The following is a 23455-nucleotide window of genomic DNA, read 5'->3' on the forward strand; positions in this document are numbered from 1 at the left end:
GCGGCGAGGAGAGAGGAGACAGTCGGGATACTCGCACGGTCAGCCAGATCTGGTTCGAGAGCCAAAAGCAGCCAGGGCGATCTTATATACACATCGCGCGAGCTTTCATTCAATCCTCTGTCCGGGACAGGTGGAAAAGGGCGAGCACAAAAAAAAAGTGACGGCAGCACAGGGAGGGGAAAAAAGGCAGCAGAACAATTGACTTGCATTGATTGATTGATTGAATACTTTCCTCTGATTCTTGATTCTCGATACTTGATTCTTGAATGGCGATTCTCTTCCCCTCCCAATGCATATCAACACGCTTTCCTTGCCCTGCACTCATCACAGAGCACTGGGCGCTCATCGTTGTCTCTCATCGCAGTTTTCAAACTTTGACCTCTCCTGCGTGTTCTGTGAGTCCAGGATGAAGGCACTACATGGTCCCCGCCGAGTCAGCGATTTCGACAGCATCCTGGTCGGCGTGCAAACAACCCCCTAAGGGTATCATGGAACAATGCAGACGATTTCCCCTCAAAAGTCCGTTTCGTTGTTGATGACCATCATTTGAACTCCACCTAGCTCCAAGCTCCTGCAGATTCGACCATCTCATATCTGTTCCAACCTCTGCAATGTCGCATTCATATTGCTTGCATCTTCTTTCCGAGGGCAGAACCCATGCTCATAGACTACCCCCCAGCTCTACCTTTCCACCTTACCGATACGGCGGCATATTAGAGTTGCCCGCGCCTCCTCTTAGTCCCAGCCCTCTGCCGCCAACTTCGCCGTACATCTCCATGAAAGCCCGCTGTTGCGCTCCCGGGTCACCACCAAATCTTGCGGCGGGATGATTTCCCATTCCACTTGGAAAGCCCGGCGGTGGACCCGCATTCATGAAGCCTGGAGGGGGGTAAATACCGGGTGGAAGGTTAGGAGGCATTCCGGAGGAATCAGCGGTGTATTTTCTTTGTGGCTGTGGTTGCAGCGGGCGCTGCTGCTGTGGTAGAGTCGGCTGACTCGGAAGCTGCTGAGGTTGAGCATATGGACCCCCTGACATCCCCCGAGGGAGGCTGGACAAGCCAGGCGGGAGTGACGGTTGTCGTGAAGGCTGTGGTGGCTGCTGGGGCTGTTGGGGAGGCCAGCTCGGATTCTGTCGTGGCATCTGATCCAGTCCAGGAGGACGCTGAAGACCCGGAGGGAGTGCTTGAGGTGGTTGAGTGGGTTGCAGTGGTCTCTGTGGTGTTTGGCCACGCAGAAGTGTCATCAGGGGAACGTCTGGATACACGGGTTGTGTGCCGTTGGTTGGCCTTCTACCAGGCTGTTCGCGCTGCGTCTGTTCGTTTGGGTAGATGGAAATCGGCGAATCATCAAACACTGGCCCTCTTGGTTCTCTTCGCTGTGCCATTATTGGATCTTGTTGAGCCTGAACCGGGGAGATCACTGGCCCTCTTGGCTGCATTGGACGGTTACTGGGCTCGGGAGGCAGGCCAAACATTAGTCCTCCAGTAGGTGGTGGTGGTTGAGGTTTTGGAGCCAGAGTGGCTTGACGGAGCAAGGTCAACAAAACTTCATCTTTGGTGATGCTCGACTGCTGTCGTGTGTGCGTGGGTTGCTCGCTGGGAGATTTGCTCTCTGTATACCTCTCCGGAGGGGCAGTTGGCTGGACGTGCTCAGGCTGCGACGCTTGACCTCCCAACTGCCCACTCAACAGCGCATAGAGTTCAGGCAGGGGTGGCTTTGGTTCAGGGTCGGTCTTTTGCTCAGCTGCTCTTGCATATAATGGTGTTCTCGGCTTTGCCCCCTCTTGATTTTGGGGAGTGGGGTTATTACTTCGTGTCTGCAACATTTCAAGAATGCGAGCGAATCCAGCTTGGTCGGCATCTGTCGCCGAGCCTGTTGCTTGAGCGGATGAAGGCCGGTCCGAGGACGAAGCTTGAAGTGGAATTTCGATCTGCTTGCTTTGTTCCGTTGCAGGACTAAACAGCGATGCAAACCGTGTTTTGCCATGCGACTTTGCGGGCCCAGCCTTTTGTTCCGTCGTCTTTGACTCGAATCTTGCGAAGAATTTATCCATCGAGTCGTCTGGCTCGGCAGAAACGACTCTCTTGGCTGGCTTCTCTTCCGCTGGTGGACTGGTGGCAGCTGTTTCGACTGCTTCAGGTGGCGCTGCGCTGCCAGCCTTCATTCGTTCTTTCCAACGTTGGAAATCCTCTTGGGTACGTGCCTGGAACGGCTCCTCAGGTTCGGTAGAATCCATCCATTCGGGTTCCGCCTCCACTTTGGCAGCGCGATCCTTATCCCAGTCACGGTCTCTGCCTCGATCGCGACGCCAGTCAGGTGCCTCATCCCCGGTGTCCTTTTTAAACCATGACTGCGACAACTTCGCCCTTGACTGTGTGTCTCTCCTGAAGCCGCGTGATGAATCTTCCTGTGTTTGATCGTTGTCTAGGTCCTGATCATTTCTGTCTCTCCCTGCCCATTTCGGCCTGCGGTCGAACTCACGACGACCTTCTGTCTCCAGATCTTCGCTCTCTTGACGATTGCCGTAGCGGCCATTTGTTTGAGTATATCTACGCTCGTGGTGCCGGAAATCGGACTCTTCGCCATTTCGGGATTTGTCGCCCAGTGTTGATCGATCTTTATTATTCCCCAACTCGTCCCCTAGATCTTGCGACTTGCTCACGGCGCGGGCATTGGAAGCGAAGGACCGTCGAGGAGGACCGAGAACGATGCGGTCGGGATCTAAGAACTCTCCGTTAGCTGGATTGGTTCAGGAAAGATGCGTAGTGGCGTACCCGTAGTTGTTCGACGTTGGGCGTCGATTATAGTTGGGCGTTTTTGAAAAGGTTCACTTGCGACAGGCTGCTCCTCTTTAACTCCTCGAGCTATCGGCCTCCTGCCACTCAGTTCTTGCGCACTGGGTAACGTCAGTCATTGTTATCTTGCTGAAGCCACAAAGTCGGGCATGCGTTCCATACCCCATCCATTCCTCTATTGGCGGTAGATTCGCAGGTCTACATATCAGCGGTGATGCTCGCAACTTCAACAGATCTTCGACAGAATATTTTCCAGACATGTTTCTTGGGGTGGAGGGAGTAGTTCTCGCATCGGTTTGGAAGTGTGGCGGTAACGGAGGACTGCACAAAGAGGACACTGAGAACAAGACTGAGAGGTTGATGTGCGGACGCAGTGGAGAACTGTCAAAAAACCAGAATTAAAACGGGATTTGGTCTCAGAAGAAATCAGGTTCAGCGCAGATGAGGCGTTGCCGGTGAGAGAAAAGGATCGGTGTGGTTTGTCGGCTGGAGGTTTTGTTTCATGCGGAGGAAATTAGACTGACGAGGGGCGGCGTCGAGGATCTCGCGCACTCAAGGAACAAAGAAGGTGAGCTTGAATTCGGTGATTTTTCCGGTTCAGGGATCTGTTCCAGATCGATTCGTTGCTTAGACTGAGAAACTCGTTGAATTGCTGTGGTGCAGGATCTGATAATGTGACGTCGAAAAGCCGTTTTGAGGTTCTGCCGAAAAGGTCAAAAGATACAGGCGCCCAGAAGAGGTAAGAGTTGCTGTGCAGGACTCCGCGACTTGGGAGAAAGTTGCGCCCAGGATTCCCGGATTAGGCGCCATAGACGCCAGCCACACTTTGTGACTCCAAAACCAAGGATTGAACGTGGTCGAATCAGGCATGTTTCCGCCCCACCATATCATTTGGCACAGTCTGACCCAGCGCTCAGGCCGCAGAAACGGCCAACATCTATCGAACAAAAACACAATTTTACAAGATATATAGAACCAATATACCATTCAAATAGAGCAAAAACAATCAACAATCAGGATTCCCACCTGGTCACCCACGGTAGTACTAACTGATCGGCATATGGCTTAAGTACGGCTGAGCGAACGGGAAGCCCTGTATTCCATATCCTATGGTCGATTGCGGAAGGAACTGTGTTACAGTAGTATATATACATCTGAATCTATAGCGCTAGCGGACTCAGAATTCCGATCACCTGTACTGGCACAACCGTTTAGCATTACACCACGTTAAATGCGGAAAGGGAGGTATATCTAACATTTGTGAGAATAGTAGAGCTTTTGTTCTTGACACCAATCCAGATAGTCCGCTCTGAGCTGAAAGGCTATGACCACCAACGTATCACAGCAGCCTCTTGACTATTTAGATCATGACTACATATACAAACACCATGGACAGCAACAAACTCGGATTGCCCCTCAACTCGCGTTCTTCATCTCTCGCAGCTGAGCCATGACCTCGCTGGGCTCCGTTTTACCCGTGACCTTCTTCATCTCCTCCGTCTTCACCCGCATAAACACATTGTGTGCTTTTTCCTGGCCGATGGTAAACTTACCCTGTGTTTCCCTATTTTCGTCCGCAAACTTTTCCAGCATTTTCACCGCCTCGTTATTCCCGTCAACTTTCTTCAGAAATTTAACGTTGGACTTGGTATATTCGTGCCCGGGGTAAACCTTGGTATCATCTGGTAAGGACGCCAGGATGTCATTGAGGGCCTTGTTCATCTCTGTACCATTACCCTCGAAGAATTTACCGCACCCGCCGATGAACAAGGTATCACCAGTAAAAACGACCCGCTCGCTTGTCGACTTGTCCTCCATGAACCAGCAAATACTATCCTGTGTGTGGCAAGGCGTGTGTAGAGCAGTCACCTGGATATTTTTGCCTATCGAGAATTTTGACCCATGGGCTGGGGTCTGTGTAACGGCTTCGCAGTCCTTGCCTCCGATGACGGGTAGTTGAGAAGACAATGCAGACAATAGTTTTTTGTTGCCTCCCGCATGATCCCAATGATGGTGCGTGTTCATTATTGCCGTAAGGTTCAGCGTCTTGGATTTCTCTTCGAGGACGGGAAGGACTCTAGAAGAACGGGAGATATACTTATCAGTCTTTGCTTTCTCTTTTTCTTGACAGTTGTGGAAGCACGAAACATACTCTGGAGGATTCGCCGGATCAATGATCACAGCATCCTTAGTCTCATCATCGCTGACCAAGTAGGCATAATTGTTGGACGATCCAACCCCTAAATCGTAAAGATTATTTATTAGCAATCTTTCCTATTGTCGCAAGCCGCAGCCAAGAGGTTCAAAGGTATGTCCGCCGTGACTTTTTCTCCGCTTCAACCACTTGCAACAACTGCTAGTCCGGCCGTGAAGCTGTGAGCTGGCGTACACATTGGAATACTCAAGATATGCATCTTCCTCGCAGGCACCTGCGCGATTCCACTTATATGCGATGAGATTCCCAAATGCGGGGTATTTGCTGGGCGGATGAATGTAGTCAAAGCGACGGTGGTAGAGAGTATCGGGCGGACGATAAGGCGTGATGTGATCATGGAAATATGAATTGCACGCCTGACCTGGGAGGTAAATAAGTAGATGGTGCGTGTGAGAATGATTCGGAGGGTGGTGGTGTAATCATTTGGTGGTTTTGCCTGCTCAGATGCGGAGGAGATTCGGAAGCGGGCCGCCGCAACTCCAAATATTCGTGTGTAGAAGGAGCTTATAGAGCTGACGTCAAAAAAGCTTAGAATTGAGTCTCAAGGTATTGGTAGTTTCTGTCACTCTCCTAGAGTAACGCCGAGTCCACAGGTAAACAGATGTTCCATCTGTTCTATACGTCTGATCATGTTTATCTGGATTACCCGACCGTGCCGTAGTCCACATGATGATGACTTCGTCTCCGACTCAGACTCAAATGTCCGCTCTCATGCAATAATCGCTGGCTTTGAGCCATATCCACCACTCTGTCCTTCCCGACCATTGCGGGAATCCAACCTCTCATCCAACCATTGACTCGCTCCCAGTGGCTATATCCATGTGAATCTCTTACCTTCACGATCCTGTCTTCACGCTCCCCATACATGATGAACTGGGCTCCCATCAAAGCGTCCATCATTAGCACTCCTGCAGCCCCAAGAAAGAAGGGAGCTGCTCGAGCTACCCATGCCCATCTCTGGTTCCCATCTGCGTCTACCCAGCCGTGATGTCCATAAGGTTCGTAGTCATTCCACGCATTTGGATTGGTGATCAAGGACGCAGAATACTGTTGAGCCTTGTTAGTTTACTGACAGACGCGCGACAGAAGGGGCCAAAGGTAGCTGGTTGAAGGCTGACACGGTGTCCCGGGGAGAAGGCAGACTTACAAAGAAATTTCCACAAAATGCAGCGATGAACAGAAGAGGCGAGAGGCCGGCAGTTGACTGTCGTTGCCAATTCTTGTATAGTTGAGGTAATCTTGAGCCCAGGTACAGAAAGGTAGAACACCACGACAGAACAGTGCCGGCGACCTCAAGAGGAGTACCGACACGGAAGAGATGAATTCCATGGACATAGTGGTCCGAAGGAAAAGCCACTGGAGCAGCTGCCACATTTGAGGCCATGGAAGCCATGGTTGCGGCGTAAAGGAGAGTGCGTGGCGAAGGCGAAGCAATCCAACTCGAGCCAAATTTATCCCCATAGACGATATCTTGGGGAGCTGCTTTCTTTTCACGGTAGTTTACCGCGGAGAAATGAGGAACGTTGACGTCTCTGGGATCCGATTGTTTCGGAGTAAAGTCATTAGAGTCCTCGGGTAGTGGTGCATCGCTGCCGAAATTTGAGTTGATGGGCGACAGCCCGTTTATTATGGCACTGTCTGCATCGTCGATATCACTATCCCCAGTGGAATGGAGACTTTCCTCATATATCCACTTTGCGGCGTAACTGTACCAGAAGTATTGAAACACTAGGCACATATCAACGAAGACGTAGTAGGTTGCAACTATGACCTGCCAGCCGGCTTGCTTGGTGAAGATGGCGCCGAGGAGGTTGGCCAGATCGCCTAATAACCACTCGCTCAAGAAGAAAATCGACAGCCCGGCGGTCGATTTGATATAGTAGTTTTTGAAAATCTGTGGCATCTGTGCGAATAGCCATGACACTATTGAAAGTGTGCCGAGGAGGGTAGAGAGCGCGGCGAGAGGACTGGGTATGCAGAAGCCAAGGTATAACGATAGCTCGGACAGGAAGGGAGAGGTTGGCGTGCAATGGTCTGGTAGAGTGGACGCCATCAAGAATGGTGGGTAAAAGGAAGGCATCGCTGAACGTTTCGTGAAGTGCTCTTGAGGGTTGTAAACATCTATGTAAAGCGAAACTTGGTTATCATCACTGTTGAACCATCTGCAAATCCGCGTTGTAGGCCCGAGCCACTGTTCGATCTCGTCTCGTTTCGATTCGTGGACCTGAGGGCCTGAGAGGGTAAATCTTGCTTCGCTCAGTCGTTGCTGCGAAGGAAACCAGCACTCTGCGCCCGTACTTTGTGCAGTCTGGGTTCGATCCCAGAATAAGGTGTGCTTTCAGAGGAAGGGCTGTCGTATGATATCGTGAGCGGGATTATAAAACACGAAGTAAATAAGAAGAAACAATGCAGAACGATGAATGCGCTGTATCGGCTGTATCGACGATGGAGCGTGAAGTGTGGCAGTCAGTGTGAAAGAAGCGCAGGCGTGTTTGGAAGACTGACATGACAGAGACAAGTGGGACAGAGCAAAGGAGCCCGATAAGGCAGTCACACCCCCCCCTCCCCCCCATAGAGGCAGAAAAGGGAACCTCAGATAGGAACTTTGAACCCTTAGGATTGAGGCTGATTCGGCGCGGGCAAAGGGACGAGCCGAAGGAGTTAGGGAACCACCCAGGTCGATTATGTGCAGATGACATAGCGGAATGAGTGTACGAGTAAGAATAGGTCAGATGGTCAATCACTGGGCTCCAATAGACAAGGCCTGGAGGGGCCCGAACCCCCAAAGACAATGCCGCATGATCGGGGGCCGACAGGAAATGAAGATGGGCGGATTTGCACGCGACACAGTCCACACCAGAAGCAACACAAAGTGACAAACTGATAAGCCTCTGGCGAGACTCGGGTGAGGGCGTGATTGGCGGTTGGGGAATCTCCGGGCGTGGGAGGAGATCGCCGACTCGGCGTTGTCGGCAGCTTCTAGGTAAGTGGGCTGTACTTGTAGGGAGTCGAGGACGCCCGTGCCAATCTGTGGCACCTATTGCCTTCGCTTATCCAACCCTATTTTCCCCGGAGCCTGCCCCAGGTCCATCGAACCATGAACCACTGTAGTTGCAGCCGCCGAGGTTATTACATGATAGATTGCCTGGCTCTCCTCCCAAGACCTGGTCACGGGTCGTAAAGCGTGATATCTGACAACACCGACATTCACCCTTCTAGTCAACTAGACTAGCCATGAAGAGCCAGTTATTCGCAATCTTCGAGAAATCCATTGCTGAAACATGCTAGTGACCCCTGCCTGCGCAGGCTGTCCAGACACCGGTCGGAGCGAGCATCTGGGGTACGGTCTGTGGAAGAACCGCGAGACCATTTGTGATCAACTGGCCGTGAGTTGGGACTTGGTTGAATCCATCTCAGGCTTGCATACAGCCTTGACTGGGGCCTTTTTATAGCCTTGCTGACATAAGGACGCAGCCTTGTCATAAGTAAATCCCCGGACCAACATTCTTCCGGAACCCTCGAAGCTGCCACTGGTGCGAACTGCACACAACTTCATCTACACAGCTGCTTCATTTCTACTTGTACGGAGCAACCAGCGCCATACCAATGAAGACTCCTCCTCAATTCAAAACCAAAATACTATGACAGATTGCCATTCTAAGTCCCCGCTTCTGCTCCGCACCAATCAGGACTGCCTGATGCGCGTCATGATGCAACAATTTTTCCCACCGGGTTCCATTTCCGAGTCTGACCTTCACCAACGAGCCTCAATTGGGGCCGATCTTGATAGTGCTCGCTGTCAAATTACCATATTTGAAGGATACCATGTTTCAAATATATGTCTTCCATGACGAAATCTTCACTCCTTGACACACTTGAACCAGGGTAATGTGGAACTTGTGTGCTCAAAGTCTACCTACGTCAAATGCCCAAACGGGGAAGTAGTCGAGCCATTGATGCGTTTGCTACCAATGACGCCTTCACGCGGCTTGCTATGATGCAACGACCTGCTGGCTGACAGTTTCCGGACAAAGTCTGCATATAGGATTTCAATCGGCAGAGATATCATTGGCAGAGACCCTCGGTTTTGACCAGGCGTAATAACGCGTCAAGACTCAAGTGAAGTCCCCGCTCATTGTTTGGCCACTTTTCCTTTTTATCTGGCGTTCGTCGCTTCTCTTCTGTTTCGATTCCTCCACAAATGCAGGAAATGGCCTCTTCCGTCGCCAACACCGTTCGAAACATTGGAAATTCAGCCGCCGAGTCTGTCCAAAGTATGGCTCAAAACAAGAAGATCGCGGACCTGGAAAAGAACAAGAAGGATCAGCAAGATACCAAGCAGAACACGACCACTGATTGGGGTGCCAAAGTTTCAGATGTTGACCACTGGCTGAAGATTGCCGATGACAAGAGTGGCAGAATTGGACCTTCGTTCCTTGAAGACCAGGTCGCCCGAGAACGCGTAGGCTCCTCTACCTTCTTTCTAATATTACCCACTAACGCGCACCAGATTCACCGCTTTGATCATGAGCGTATCCCTGAGCGAGTTGTCCACGCAAGAGGAGCGGCTGCTCACGGTCACTTCAAACTATTCGAGAGCGCCGAAGATGTCACCAGCGCCGGCGTATTGACAGACACCTCGCGGACCACCCCCATCTTCGTCCGGTTTTCCACAGTTCAAGGAAGCAGAGGCAGTGCAGACACTGTGCGTGATGTCAGAGGCTTTGCTGTCAAGTTCTACACGGAGGAGGGTAATTGGGATATTGTGGCGAACGATGTAAGCAAGTTTCACTGGCCGAAAGAACAATTGACTAACTGTATTTCACAGATTCCAGTGTTTTTCATCCAAGATGCCATCAAGGTAAGAGACCCAAAATACAATGTTGCACATCACAGTCTAATCAGGTCATCAGTTTCCGGATCTCGTTCATTCACTCAAGCCAGAGCCGGACAATGAAGTCCCACAGGGCCAAACAGCCCACAATAACTTTTGGGATTTTGCATTCTTACATCAAGAGGCAACCCATATGTTCTGCTGGGCGATGTCTGACAGAGGCATACCCCGTTCTTACCGCATGATTCAGGGGTTCGGCGTCAACACCTTCGCTCTCATCAATGCCAAGGGGGAAAGAACATATTGCAAGTTCATCTGGACCCCCGAGCTTGGCGTCCATTCACTTGTTTGGGACGAAGCTCTGAAGTTGGCCGGTCAAGATCCAGATTTTCATCGCAAAGATCTGTGGGAGGCTATCGAAAACGGCGCATATCCGAAGTGGAAATTCGGTCTGCAGTGCATCAAGGACGGTGACCAAGATAAGTTCGACTTTGACATTCTCGATGCGACAAAATTATGGCCCGAGGAGCAGGTCCCTATCCGCTACATTGGCGAACTTGAACTCAATCGCAACGTCGATGAATACTTTGCCGAGACCGAACAGGTGGCTTTCTGCACCAGCCACATCGTCCCTGGCATTGATTTCAGTGAAGACCCTCTCCTCCAGGGTCGGAACTTTTCCTATCAAGACACTCAGATTACACGCTTAGGCGTGAACTGGGAAGAACTACCCATCAATCGCCCGGTTTGCCCGGTGATGAACTTCAATCGAGATGGGCAGCTCCGCCATACCATCACCAAGGGCAAAGCCAATTACTGGCCCAACAGATGGGAGGCCAACCCGCCAACGAACCATAGTGGTTCAGGAGGGTTCGAATCGTACCCCGCGCAATATCCAGGCATCAAGGCGCGCAAACTCACCGAGAAATGGAAGGATTATCTCTCACAAGCGCAACTATTCTTCAATTCTATGTCCGACATTGAGAAGAAGCATATTATCGAGGCCTTCTCCTTTGAGCTAGACCACTGCGATGATGAAATAGTGTATGAGCGCCTTGTGACGCGCTTGGCAGAAATTGATCTCTCTCTCGCTCAGGCCGTGGCCAAGAATTGTGGTGCAAAGACACCTGAGACACAGGTGGTTTCCAATCACGGCAAAAAAGCCAAGGGTCTCAGCCAATTTGACTACATGCCCCAGGAGCCAACTATCAAAGGCCGGCGTGTTGCCATTTTGATTGCGGACGGATTTGATCTCAAGGCGTACGAGGCTATGAAGGCGGCAGTTCTGGCGCAGAGCGCTGTGCCCTGGACGATTGGGACAAAACGGCAGCCTCTCGTCGCCTCAGATGGTTCATCGCAGGTAAAGCCCGACCACTTCCTCAACGGCCAACGATCTACCATGTTCGACGCCTTGTTTATCCCTGGTGGCGCTGATTCCATCAACACACTAAAGGAAATAGGTCTCGCGCGATTTTGGGTCAAAGAAGCTTTTGGTCACCTGAAAGCCATTGGCGCTGTGGGCGAGGGGGTGCAACTGGTCCATGCTGCCCTGACCGAAGTAGAGAATGTGACTCTGTCTTCTGACGGAAGTGACGGAATCGTGGATTGGTATGGAGTCGTCACGGCTCAGAAAGCGGATTCTGGGAGCAGCGTCAAGGAAAGTATCAAGATGTTGAAGGAGGCAAAGGACTTTACGAGCAAATTCTTCTGGAACATCTCCCAGCATCGGAATTACCCACGAGAGTTGGATGGTTATGCCGAGCAGGTGTCCATCTAGACCGTGTGGCACAACTGTATGATGCCAAGGGTCGATGAAGGGAGAGCAGGGAAGGTGATGTGGGAAAGATTGCCCAGGTATCAGGTATTAGGTATCAAGTTCTGCACCAGGATGTGATCCTTTAAGGGCACGAATATATAATGAATGAACAATCCCTCGCTACCCGTACTTTGGCCCTTTATCAATGTCACTTATTATCTCCATGCCCTCTACAATAAGCTTGAGTTATATCGAGTGCTAAGTCAGACATCTACCACGCTAGAACCCTCCAATTGATCCTGACAAGTCTAAGAGATGGAGTTGAACTTCTTCAGATAGCGTTTGGGTTAGGAGGCATCGTGAACTTTCAACGCAAATAGTACGACAAGAGCCTCCGATACGTTCGTGTCTGGCTAAATACCTAGATATATAACAAAGTGGCTCACTGGTACCCCGGACCTAAACTACAAAGTATGATTCCATCATCATTCGGTATCTGCCCGACATTAATTATCTAACCCAGGATGGTAATACCATGCCCAGAACGATATCTTGGAGACGAGTTTTGACTGGTGGATCGGATAGTACAGTCCTCCTTCGCACCGCCTCAAAGTAAGCACTGTTGGATGGCGACCGAGTTCATCGAATACCACGGACTAGGACGGACTGCGACTAGCGAAGATTATCAATCTATATCTACTTCCTGGGGAAAGTCCAGGCAGTTGATGCCCGATTTTTCTACACCTGCTTGGGGTTTATGTGTACACTGGAACTTCATTCCTCCCGGTCTTTTTTGTTGCCCGTCTGAAACTGGTGACTATTCTTGACAAATACCGGGATTAGGAATCACCAGCGGCAGCTCATGGCCTTGCACGGGCTGAATAATGAGAATGTCTGGAGAAAGAAGCGTGGGCTGCCACATACATATAAACCCAAGGACTTGCAACCATAGCGAAGAGGCTGCTTCAATTCGCGACTCCCATCAAATCTCTCGGATCTGATGTGTCAAAATGAGGATTCAGCTTGCCATACTGCTTTCTCTCCAGGTAGTCGTGTCTGCCGCAAATCCCGTGGTCAGCAGGACTCTGTATCGGCGGCAATCATTTCCTTCCGAATTCAATCCTGATCCTCAGTCCGGATATGACGACCCGACTATTGACATTGCAGACCCTTCCTTCGCGACCGCCATCCAGGCCGGCTACCAAGGCCCTTTTGCTTCGTACGACAAGCACGAGTTGGTCGGACCTGTTGATCTGCTTCGAAACGGCCACGTCAACTACGGCGTGAACCCGAACCTCACGTTGCCCTTGTACAAAGGTACTTCGGCAGACGGCAAGACCTATTGGTGGATCGTGACAGACACGTCGGATGAAGGAAATGCAAAGCAGCTCGGCGTCAACTTCGCCCCAAAACTACGCTTTGCCGCACAAGGTCAGACTGGCGACGGGCTCAAAGGTGCAGAACAGCTGGAGATCGTCAACAACGCTGTTTTTGGCCGAAAAGGGCTGGTCGACTTTTCACCTGAGCGAAAGATTGTGCCAGGCAATCCGTCACCGTTTCCGCCACAGTCAGTGCAGCCCGGCAGCGTTGGAGACAAATTCTATACGCCGCTGATCCAGTTGACCAATGCCGGCTACGAAGTATGGAATGCTCCGGTAAGGTAACATGTATCCAGCAGAGTTTGGAGAAAGGATGCTGAACAGAAGCGAGCCAGATTGTCGCAGGTGATGTGGATGAAGACTATCTGAACCAAGTATGCCCCGGACCCTGTGATTTCTGGGACCGAGACGAATATTAACCAAAGGATGTTCTCGTCCTAGTTCTGCGACGGTATTCCCGAAGCGATGCTAGCCGATCTTCGCAGCAAAGCCCACGATCAAGTCCTCTCCATCTGTCCCCGAGACCAGGTCGTCACCCTCGCCACCATCCGAGGGTTCTCGTTTTCCAAATCCGTCCTCTACCTCATCGCCGACGGATCGGACCCGTTGCCCGCGACGCTCGACGGCGGCACGTACGCACCTCGTTTGGCGGCCGTCCCGACGGGGGACGACGACGCCCTTTTCAGCGGGATCGAGCGTTTCTTCGTGAATACCAACGGATACACAAATCGAGATCTCCCTCCTGGTGCACCGAACAACGAGACCCACCATCCGTGGCGACAAGGTCTGAATAGTGCAATCCTGGGAGAGGGGAACCCGTTGAACATCCTCGGAGCAATCCCCACCGTCGCATATGGTACGTATGCACTTCTTCACCCTCCCTCAGAGCAGACATGTTGGCTCTGGGAGATGATCATCACCACACCCCACCCTCCCATCTGTTTGCCCTTGCTAACAGATCCACGTTGGCTGCAGATTACTCACCTCTGTGGAACTTCAATCTCTACGCGTGGACCAATTTCAGCATCGAGAACGGCATCCGCACCAGGCTGACGGGCGAATTCGAGGTGTTGGGCATGGCCGCTGCCGGGTACGTGACGAACCCCGACGGCACCGAGCTGAGCGACGCAGGAATTGTCAACAATTGTCCCATCGTGCATCGATTCCTCTGAGTACCTATATAGAATACTAAGGAGGTTTTAATGTTACTCGATTAATAACAACAATAATAATAATCTACTTGACTCAGGGAGTGGACGAACTAGATACAATGTTAACCATGGCATCGTGAGTGTCTCCATTGTGAATTCATTTGCACTCCTGTCGAACGCAGGATGGTTTCTCTGAGAGGGACTGGACCAATGACTGTTGATGTATTTCGCCGTACCTCATAGTTGAGGGGGAATCTCCGAACGGCGCATCGTATAACCACCTGCAGCTACGGAGTGGAGAAGCTACGCGTTAGAGCGGCATCACATTCATCCCCGATCGAGATGAAGCTGCAAGCTTGGCATCTCTCAACTGCGCTTCGCCGTTCCGATTTTCGTAACTTCAACTGCTTCTGTCGACCATTGAGCATTGACGACCCAAGATGGCGCCCCTACCCACACAGAGCGCCATGCGGCTCTTTCGGGCCTATACCCCGGCCGCGAGGCTGACGACGAGATGCCTATCGCAGACGCCACAGCGACGGCTAGGCGAACCCGACCCGCGAGCTATCCCGGACGTCCAAGCTATGCAGATGACCGAAGACCAAGCGTCGATGGTCGAGGTCGACCACAAACCCGAACCCTCTGTCGAGAAATATCACCCCGAGCACCAGCCTGATTATACCGCGATGGTCGACCACGGAACATCGACGTATTCTCCCGTGCCGAGGAGGGTGATGAACGGGAGTGAGCCCGGGCATGTCACACCCGCGGCCGTCTTGTCTGGAGCTCCCGTGGACCTACAGGCTCGCACAGTCAGGTAAATCCGAAATCCCTGGGGCTTTGTTTCGTGCTGCCACCACGAGGCCTGAAAAGAACCTCAAACTGACCACAATTTCACATCTCACTAGGATCTACAAACCCGTCAAACCCGCCACTCAGTCTGGCACCTGGGGCTCCCACGCCTGGCGGATGGACTGGGACGTGCTGGGAAAGGGCCACCGGTGGGAGAATCCCCTGATGGGGTGGCAGTCGTCGGGCGACTTTATGCAAGGCACCAAAGTCACCTTCCGGACGAAAGAGGACGCGATCGCCTTTGCCGAGAAACAGGGCTACGAGTGGTATGTGCAGGAGCCGCAGGAGAGGAGGTTCGTGCCCAAGGCGTACGCGAATAACTTCTTACACGAGCCCGGGAGGTTGAAGCATATCAAGACGAAATAAAAAAAATTAAGGGGCTGTTGTGTGACCTACTTACCTGCATCAAGATTGTGGGATTCGTCAAGGGGCGAGAATACCGAACATCGGGTTTCACACAAGACTAGGATGGATGATTCTAACCAGGAACGAGGAAGCCTTTTGCCTGCGATGGTTGCGGTTGCGAATGGTGGTGACCCGGCATTATGTACATATCTGACAATGAGCTGATTTCAAACAGAAGCAAAAGCAATCACAATATACCGTGTGCTGCCATTGGTGACAGGCGTGTCATTTCCAGGTGGCTCTGTTGTTATAGACGTACTCTACACATGTCCTCTTCTACACCGCTACGCGCCAGTTCAACATTACCCAAGAGTGATCTCGCTTAGTCTGAATGGGGATTACCATACTATCTAACAAAATTAATCTTAGAGCTGAGAGGAGCAACAACAGCGAGAAATGGGTTGTCTGGTGGTTCAAGTGGTGGTCTTTTTCAACCAGTCGTCAAATTTGGTCTATGGAAAACAACAACCGTGTGCAATAGTAGTAGTACAAGGATATCGTGTCATCAACATCATCATCAGTCTGGCAGTCGCGTGCCGCTTACAACTCATCCTGTGAACGCTCATCATTTTACTCTTTCCCGTAAATATCTGTCAATTCCACCGCTGCCCACTGATATTCAGATAATCAAACAAAAACACAACGATAATGGCCACTGATATCTCAGTAATTGTGTTTGGCGGCATGCCTATTCACGTCGGCCTGACGATTATAGTTCGTCTCGTGCACTTTATCCTTCATGGCATTACCAGCGGCGCGTACGCGAGTCGAGGCACGGACATTGGGGTCTTTGGCAATTCTGCAAACAATACTCCGTCAGCATCCAATCCTCGATTGCTCCAGCCAGGAACAGAGAAGCTCTGGTGCAAGGAAAACATACGACTTGTTCGTCTCCTTGCTGGCCGAGTGGGCGCCGCCCTTGGTCTTGTTGGAGATCCAGTGGCCTGCTGATCTGAGCGAGTTCATCTTTACTGCGTTTGATATCTTGGTTTTTCTCTTGGGTGGTTTTGTTCAAATTATTCAAAGGGTGTTCGGGTGTATAAAGAGCTTTTTAGGTTGTTGATATTCAGTTTGGTGGTGGAGAATCGTGAGGGAAGAAGAACCCGTCACGAATATATATGCCCATCGTGGCGGGTCGCTGTGTAGCTTCCCACCCCGCGAGAATGATAGCAGTTGGCAAGCACGCAGGCACGAGTGACGATGTCATAAAGGGTCCTCCCTAGCCCCAGTTCGTGCCTCGAAGCCCGAGGAACCTCAAACGTATTGAGCACAAAGGTCGATGCCAGAGCAAAAACGGGTTTAGGTCAAAAAGGCCAACAGGCCAATCGAAGTGGACTCACCGTGGTATGAAACCTGTTTCTTGGTCCTTGTCGGGCTTTCTAGTCCCATGTCAACCTGATGACCGATGACGGATGTGGTGTTTTGCAGATCGGGTCGGTGGCTATTTGGAGCCAAAGATCGAAAGGCGAGGATGATGGGCGAAACATGATTGACGTCATAATTTGTGGCGCCGGGAGTTGGCCATCGAGTTGGGCGGCGTTGGATCTCAGCCTTGATGAGTGACAAGGCTGGACAACAACAATATAGATACCAAGCACACACTACGGATTATCTAGTGGTTAAGCATATATATATGGAATAACGATGTTCCCATTGACGAAAGAGTCTACAGACTACTTGGATGGAAGGGTGAAAGGCTATCTGACTATCATGTCGGCTTCATGACAACCAGACAGCAAGCATCCCTACCTATCCCACCAGGTGTTCATGCCATGCGTCCACAGCAAATGTACCCTGGATGTCTGTATTTCAGCTCTTGTCTTGTCCACCGCCCACAAGTCGGTCACGCAGTTACGGCCCACTAGGTAAACTGTTACTCGTCAGCATCATTCCGCCATCCTCAACTCAGAGACACACACTGACCTTGCACTTGATGCTCATTGGACCATCCGCAGACATGGCGTGGTCAAGAAGCAACTTGCTGATCTGATAGTTCTTGATCCCCGGCCACACGAACGGCCCACAAGTGTTCCAGCCATGGTCGTTGCAATCCGAGACTTCGTAGATGGTGCAAGATAAGCCATTGTCAGGGCCCATGGAGCCAAGACGTCCGTACCGTCTATTTCACAGCAAGTCAGCATGATACTATCAAGGCTGATCTCTTCACTGGGTTAGTTGTCTGAGACTGACCTGTTGTAACATTGACCTTCTTTTAATGGCGTCCATACACACGGCTGCTGCCAGTTTTGGCCTGAACACTCATAGACTCCTCGTTGGGTTGTCGCCCTAGCATCGTGTTGTTTGCCCTTGCCATGTTCGCGATCATCCATTGCGTTATATGATCCATGGTCCTCATTACCATGGCCGTGATCACCGTCACCGCGCTGACTATTACTGTCGCGATCACCGTCTTGTGGCCGTTTAGCGTGGTCATCTTCCTTCTGAACCATCCTCCGAAGTGTCCCCAAAACATCCGCTGTGCGTGCGTGGTGTTGTTTGAAGTTGCTGTCATTTTCTTTGGCCCCCTCGGGCTTATGCTGAGGGCCATCAACTCCCTTGTGATTAGCAAAGGCTCGGTGGGGAGCCTGCCCAGCCTCGCCGCGGGCTTGATGGCGATTTGCTTTACCGGTGTCGTCATCCTTCTGGAAGGAGCTTTTACGTTCACTTTTCTCGTCTTGCTGCTTTGCAGATTGCTGCCAATCCCCGTTTTCGTGGGCACCCCTGTCACCACCCGCAGAAGTGCCACTGGGTTTGCCATGCTGCGCGACCCCAGCGGCCGAGGCATCTGCTTTTAGCCATTGAGCAGAGGCAGGAGTAGTGGCGGCCAAAGTAGCAAGGGAGGCCAAGAAGACCACTGCGTGTCTAAGAACAACCATTTGTGATGTCTGTTAGCGCGACTGTCAATACAAAAATACCTTGAGTCTGGAAGCTTGTCCAAGAAAGATATGAAACCCATCATTGTGGTTTATGTACCGACTACAGCACGATACCTGTGATCGAACTCTTTTAGAACGAGTCTTTGTTTGAGAGGTAGAAGAGAGCGCTTCGAACAAACGTATCCAACCGCTTTCGAAAAGCCAAGGTACCCTCGAGATTGGTTCACAAGGCGAAAGTGCTGGAATGGGTAGGGAAATGGTCAGAAAAGGGGGTGCTCTACCGGGCCAGGACAAAGCCCGGTGCGTAGTATTGTTCTCTATGGAATGAAAGGGTCTCTCTTGATATTGTTCCCTCCAACCACCAATGATTCACCGACGAGCGACAGGAGAACGAATTCTTTGTCGGTGGAATGGTCGGATTCAACAGCGTCCTCTGATATGGAGAGCATTGTCCAAGTCAATATTAGTATTCCTCCCGGAGCTGGACGATTTGACCGGGGGGTACGGTGGCTACGCATATCCGAGAGGATCCTACGCGACAATCGAAGCAGCATATTTCCATTCGCAGAAAGGTCAAACGTGCCGGCGGCACTGTATACCAATCCTTACCCGAGGGAATAAAAAGGGATGTGAGGCACCCCGGCTTCAATAGACGCCAAGAGTGGTAGAACAGGCGCTTCTGCCCGGTGTCGAAATCGACTTTCAGGCGCCGACAGCCGAGCGCATTGGTAGGCACAGAATCCGACGAAACCCTCCTTGTACCGAATCCATACATAAAGTGCAAGTAGAGTAGCCGGGGACAGGGCGGGTAGTATTGGGCGGCCGAGGGCGGTAGGAAATGACTTTGGGGTGCTTTTGAATGGGTGGCCGGACATTGGATTAATTGCTTCGAGAGAGAGGAAATTTAAGGTTGCAAGCTTCCGGATGCTTCCGCGGCATTAGCGCCTTGGCATTAGCACACATTTCGGCCTCGTACATACATATTGCTTGGAGTAACTTGGAGTGTGTGTTTCTCATTTCACCTCTGGCAAACACCATACACGGCAAGTCTGCTCATCGGATATAGAGCTGCAAGTGTGGTAGCTGTGCTCGAACATGTCTCCTCCAGCCACAGCATAGGCAACTCAACCTCCCATCCAATGCTTTTGGTTCAACCACCTCCAGCCTTGATGCTCATGTACTCACGTCTCAGTCAAGCATGCGGAGAATAGCAGCAGCTAATTGGGGACCCCGACCACTTCTCCCCGCACATGCCGTCCACCCCAAGCAAAGTATTGTGGAACAAAATCAGCCACGACCGGTCACTCTCCGTACCGTCCCAGAGTAATTCCCTCTTATCGCACGCGCCACGGAGCCAGGCCGTCCGAATACAGCTGGACCCAAGTTATGCCTGTGTCGTGGGTCGTCCCCGTCCTTTCCCCGGAATGACTGTCTGGGGTCTGGGGTCTCAAATGCAAATACATCCCATATCCGCCTGATATGTGGTCTGATCTTCTCCTTTAGAGACACTCTCCTGTCATCCTCGAGGAAGCATAGCACTGTGAACGTCATGTCAGAAGAAGCTGCGAACAAAGAGATGGCCAATAAGACCGAGGAGATAGAGGCTGTCCCAAGGCATAGCGAAGTGGCGGCGATTCGAAAGGAGAGCACCGAGGACATTGAGGATGACCCTCATCGAGCTGCTCTCGAGGACAACCCCGAGAGTCCTCAGCGTGTCACTTGGTCAACGATCATGGCCGTCTTTGTAAGTTTCAAAGAACAAGAACCGCCCTTACCCTGGCCCTCATGGAGCTGGCTGACCCAAATGGTGCAAAATAGTTCATGGGCTTGTCTTTCGCGGGATGTATTTCAACTGCATTCCTCCTGGCATCGTCCATTTTGGTCCCAATCGGCACCGCATTGGGTGACTTGGAACCGATCAGCTGGATCGCCTCCTCTTGGGCAACCACCTCAGCAGTGAGTATGTCCCTCGGCGGCGGTCTGAGCGACATATTTGGTCGTCGCTACGTTATTATGGCCGGGCAAGGCCTCAATATTGTTGGCGGTATTGTCGCGGCCACTGCTCAAACCACCAAGCATGTTATTGCTGGGTCTGCCATTGTTGGCTTCGGTGCTGGTTTGATCTTTGTCGCTTACGCCGGCATTCCCGAAATTCTGCCCAACAAGTACCGGTGAGTCCTTAACTTTTCGCGTGCACTTCCCCACAGCTGTCTTTCTGCCTGCAGTGGAAAGCCCCTCGAGCAATCGCTGACTTGGAAAATAGTGGAATGGGTTTGGCATGGACTGAATTCTGCATTACTCTCCCATGGGGTCTGCTTGCCACTCTTATAGCCAATCAACTAAACGAACACGCGACATGGCGGTGGGTATACTACCTATCCATCATCTACTCTGCGGTTTGTCTGGTTGGGACGGCCATCTTCTACTTCCCACCGGCTCGCCCACGTAAAGACTACGACAAGACCAGATGGGAAGAGTTCCTGGAGCTGGACTTTGTGGGCTACTTGCTCTACGCCGGTGGCTTGACTGTTTTCCTCATTGGAATGAGTTGGGCTGGCGAAGAAGGCCACGCATGGCATTCTGCCTCTGTGGTAGCGCCTATTGTTCTTGGTGCTTTGACATTCATTGGCTCGTTTGTCTATGACTGGACCATGAAACCGAAGCTCCCATTGATGCCGCTCCACATCTTCCGCATGGTCCGGGAATTCACCATCTTATTGGTAGCGCTCTTCGTCTCGGGAATGGTCTTTTTCGCCATGGTCTCCCTGCTACCTCAAGCCACCGAGTCGGTCTACGACAGCGATCCGATCAAGCTCGGAGTCGCCTTGATCCCGAATGGTGTCGGTCAATTCATTGGAGGAGCAGTCCTACCTGCGTTGATTCACAAAATCAAGAATATCCGGGCTCAAATCGTCTTCGCCCTCTTCCTACAGACCCTGTTCTCGGCTCTGTATGCCTATGGAATCATACCGCACCACAAGACCGCATGGGTCATCTTCCAACTTTTCGGCATGATGTGTTTCTCATGGATCACTCTCTGCTCGTACGTGGTTGCCGGTCTGCACGTGCCACACAAAGACCTCGGAATCGCGTCGGGATTGGTGGGCACTTTCCGCAACACAGGAGGCAGCGTCGGTATCGCCATTTTCAACACCATCAGAAATGGCGTTCTCAACAGCCAACTGGTCCCGCGCATTGTCAAAGCAGCGACAGCCAACGGATTCCAAGGCGACGAAGCCGCGGTCAAAAGCCTCGTGACGGCCGTGTCGAACAACGCGAAAGGAATCCCCGACGCATTTGCGAAAATTCAGGGTGCCTCTCCGGCTCTCATCTCAGCGACCGCGGAAGCCTACAAGTCGGCATATGGATACGCATACCAACGCGTCTTTTACAGCACGATTCCCTTTGGCGTGATCGCCATCATCACCGCCCTCTTCATCAAGGACGCCTCGGAATACTTGACGAATCACACGGCCGTGCACATGGAAAAGGAAATCCTGGGGGAACACCACCACGAGAACAAGGCTGTGGATGCGGAGCAGCCGGAGAAGACGACAACGTAGCTTTCTCGTACCATTGGTTAGACGCTCTGAGGCCGGAAATCTAATCAAGAATGCGGCTTTTCTCTCTCTATCAAACACCGTTCTAGCGATTTGCGCTCCCGTTTCGGTTACGATCCCGAAAGATATCCCAAGCCCGAGCATTTACTGACGATGTCCGGTTCGGGAGGTGTTTGTACGTTTTCCTCTCCTCCCTTAGGAAGAGAGTTATCAACCAAAGTATCTCGGAGAGAAACGAGCATTTACAGAAAAAAAAAAAAATACAATTGTTCCGTTATTGCAAGTACTCCTGAAGCTACTGACTGACTGACTGGGTACTTGACACTAAACGGGTGGACGCCTCTTATTTATTTTCTCTCTCTTTCTCATACGTTTTTGATACCGTGAAATGTGACAGCCCTATGTGATTGTAATCCCCCTCGCTCTGTTTCAACGTCGTAAGAGCATTCATAAGACTCTCCCCCTGTCTCTCACTCATCCTCCCAACACATACCGAGCACACACACTCTCTCCCCCATGGCGGCAGGCACAACCCAGAACTTTTCACCCGAGCTACACCCGTCGGGTCATGAAGATTTGTTTCTCCTTTTGGAGTAAAAAAAAGGACCGGGGGGGGGGGTGTGGGTGTTTGGAGGAGAGGGCGTATCTCGGAATACCGAGTATACCAGTACGAGTCACGAGAACACTGTAGGTAATAGGTGACATAAATGCCAACTCGTAGGGAGAAGCCACGAGTTGTTGTTTTTTGGGTCCGCAAAAGAGGGAAACATGACGGGTGGAGGTTCATTTACCACGTGGTCGGTACCGTACTCCGTCAGGTAGGTACGTAGACGGGGGACGACAGGGTCTATTGTAGATCTCCAATTACAAGGGCAACTTAGTGAACTAGCTGCTGGGGACTCGGGGTCAGAAGTCTCTTTGCCCTTGGGGCTGGGGTAGCAAGGTACTAGGTAGGTAAGTACCCAGTGAGGAAAAAGATGGAGAGGCTAAACTTGAAAAAATCGATAGTGTCATTCAATCAAAGGCTTTTTGAAGCACAGTCCTCTGTCCCTGCTTCGCACCCTCGCACTCTCGCACTCGTAATCACACTGGCAGTGGCAGTGATAGTCTCAGTCTGGCTCTCATGCTCACGCTCTTCCATTGCTCTTGCTCATGCTCAATATTGTCCGTCCACAGATCAACCTGGACCCAGCCACGCTTCAATCAGGACTTCCGAGAGCCTTCAAACAACTTGTATGCTCGCTCTTTCATGCTTTCGAATCAACAATCCCCACAGACATCGCACAGACAAGACATCAAACCCAAAGCGTCACGTCATCTCGTATCACTCATTCCATTTTGGCGCTTGCAACACATGGCAGAGAAACAATACAAAGCGCTGACCACAACTCAATCGGCTCGCCAAAAACCAACAACGGGGTATCTTCCAGAAGGGTCAACAACAAAAACAAGATATCCAGCGGTGAACATTCATATCCGAGTCGTCTCGTACACAGCACCCTTGAATGAGCCATGGAGCGTGATCAACATACGCTGAAAATCTCCATGCATTCATGCGCTCGTTGTGCTGTAGCCCACCTCGTCTCGTCCCATGCGGCCATCATCTTGAGGCCGCCCAAGGCTTCCCGTATC

General features: G+C 51.4%; 9 protein-coding genes and 1 non-coding gene across 10 annotated transcripts; 4 read left to right on the top strand and 6 right to left on the bottom strand.

Annotated features, from left to right (window-relative positions):
- Positions 1-694: 694 nt before the first annotated feature.
- Z517_01851 (uncharacterized protein) lies at positions 695-3055 on the bottom strand (the record flags this gene model as incomplete). The annotated part of the gene is made up of 3 exons (XM_013434808.1): positions 695-2721; positions 2775-2896; positions 2958-3055. 3 exons carry the CDS (start codon positions 3053-3055, stop codon positions 695-697), a joined length of 2247 nt encoding a protein of 748 aa, XP_013290262.1.
- Positions 3056-3795: 740 nt separating this feature from the next.
- Positions 3796-3912, bottom strand: Z517_01852. The gene has a single exon (XR_001230620.1). It is a non-coding gene; the product is annotated as a 5S ribosomal RNA (ribosomal RNA).
- A 299-nt stretch (positions 3913-4211) lies between these two features.
- On the bottom strand, positions 4212-4820 carry Z517_01853 (hydroxyacylglutathione hydrolase; the record flags this gene model as incomplete). The annotated part of the gene is made up of 1 exon (XM_013434809.1): positions 4212-4820. One exon carries the CDS (start codon positions 4818-4820, stop codon positions 4212-4214), a length of 609 nt encoding a protein of 202 aa, XP_013290263.1.
- An 899-nt stretch (positions 4821-5719) lies between these two features.
- On the bottom strand, positions 5720-7090 carry Z517_01854 (uncharacterized protein; the record flags this gene model as incomplete). The annotated part of the gene is made up of 3 exons (XM_013434810.1): positions 5720-5821; positions 5845-6057; positions 6158-7090. 3 exons carry the CDS (start codon positions 7088-7090, stop codon positions 5720-5722), a joined length of 1248 nt encoding a protein of 415 aa, XP_013290264.1.
- A 2130-nt stretch (positions 7091-9220) lies between these two features.
- Z517_01855 (uncharacterized protein) lies at positions 9221-11621 on the top strand (the record flags this gene model as incomplete). The annotated part of the gene is made up of 4 exons (XM_013434811.1): positions 9221-9472; positions 9521-9787; positions 9839-9871; positions 9924-11621. 4 exons carry the CDS (start codon positions 9221-9223, stop codon positions 11619-11621), a joined length of 2250 nt encoding a protein of 749 aa, XP_013290265.1.
- A 989-nt stretch (positions 11622-12610) lies between these two features.
- On the top strand, positions 12611-14151 carry Z517_01856 (uncharacterized protein; the record flags this gene model as incomplete). The annotated part of the gene is made up of 4 exons (XM_013434812.1): positions 12611-13255; positions 13315-13353; positions 13421-13835; positions 13955-14151. 4 exons carry the CDS (start codon positions 12611-12613, stop codon positions 14149-14151), a joined length of 1296 nt encoding a protein of 431 aa, XP_013290266.1.
- Positions 14152-14570: 419 nt separating this feature from the next.
- On the top strand, positions 14571-15348 carry Z517_01857 (uncharacterized protein; the record flags this gene model as incomplete). Its single annotated transcript, XM_013434813.1, has 2 exons — positions 14571-14947; positions 15039-15348. The coding sequence occupies 2 exons, from the start codon at positions 14571-14573 to the stop codon at positions 15346-15348; spliced, it is 687 nt and encodes a 228-aa protein (XP_013290267.1).
- A 702-nt stretch (positions 15349-16050) lies between these two features.
- Positions 16051-16353, bottom strand: Z517_01858 (uncharacterized protein; the record flags this gene model as incomplete). Its single annotated transcript, XM_013434814.1, has 2 exons — positions 16051-16186; positions 16268-16353. The coding sequence occupies 2 exons, from the start codon at positions 16351-16353 to the stop codon at positions 16051-16053; spliced, it is 222 nt and encodes a 73-aa protein (XP_013290268.1).
- Positions 16354-17230: 877 nt separating this feature from the next.
- Positions 17231-18263, bottom strand: Z517_01859 (uncharacterized protein; the record flags this gene model as incomplete). The annotated part of the gene is made up of 3 exons (XM_013434815.1): positions 17231-17248; positions 17311-17506; positions 17578-18263. The coding sequence occupies 3 exons, from the start codon at positions 18261-18263 to the stop codon at positions 17231-17233; spliced, it is 900 nt and encodes a 299-aa protein (XP_013290269.1).
- A 1549-nt stretch (positions 18264-19812) lies between these two features.
- On the top strand, positions 19813-21826 carry Z517_01860 (uncharacterized protein; the record flags this gene model as incomplete). Its single annotated transcript, XM_013434816.1, has 3 exons — positions 19813-20007; positions 20082-20434; positions 20527-21826. The coding sequence occupies 3 exons, from the start codon at positions 19813-19815 to the stop codon at positions 21824-21826; spliced, it is 1848 nt and encodes a 615-aa protein (XP_013290270.1).
- Positions 21827-23455: the final 1629 nt, after the last annotated feature.

The sequence above is a fragment of the Fonsecaea pedrosoi genome (genome assembly GCF_000835455.1).
Source record: "Fonsecaea pedrosoi CBS 271.37 unplaced genomic scaffold supercont1.1, whole genome shotgun sequence".
Taxonomy (NCBI): domain Eukaryota; kingdom Fungi; phylum Ascomycota; class Eurotiomycetes; order Chaetothyriales; family Herpotrichiellaceae; genus Fonsecaea; species Fonsecaea pedrosoi.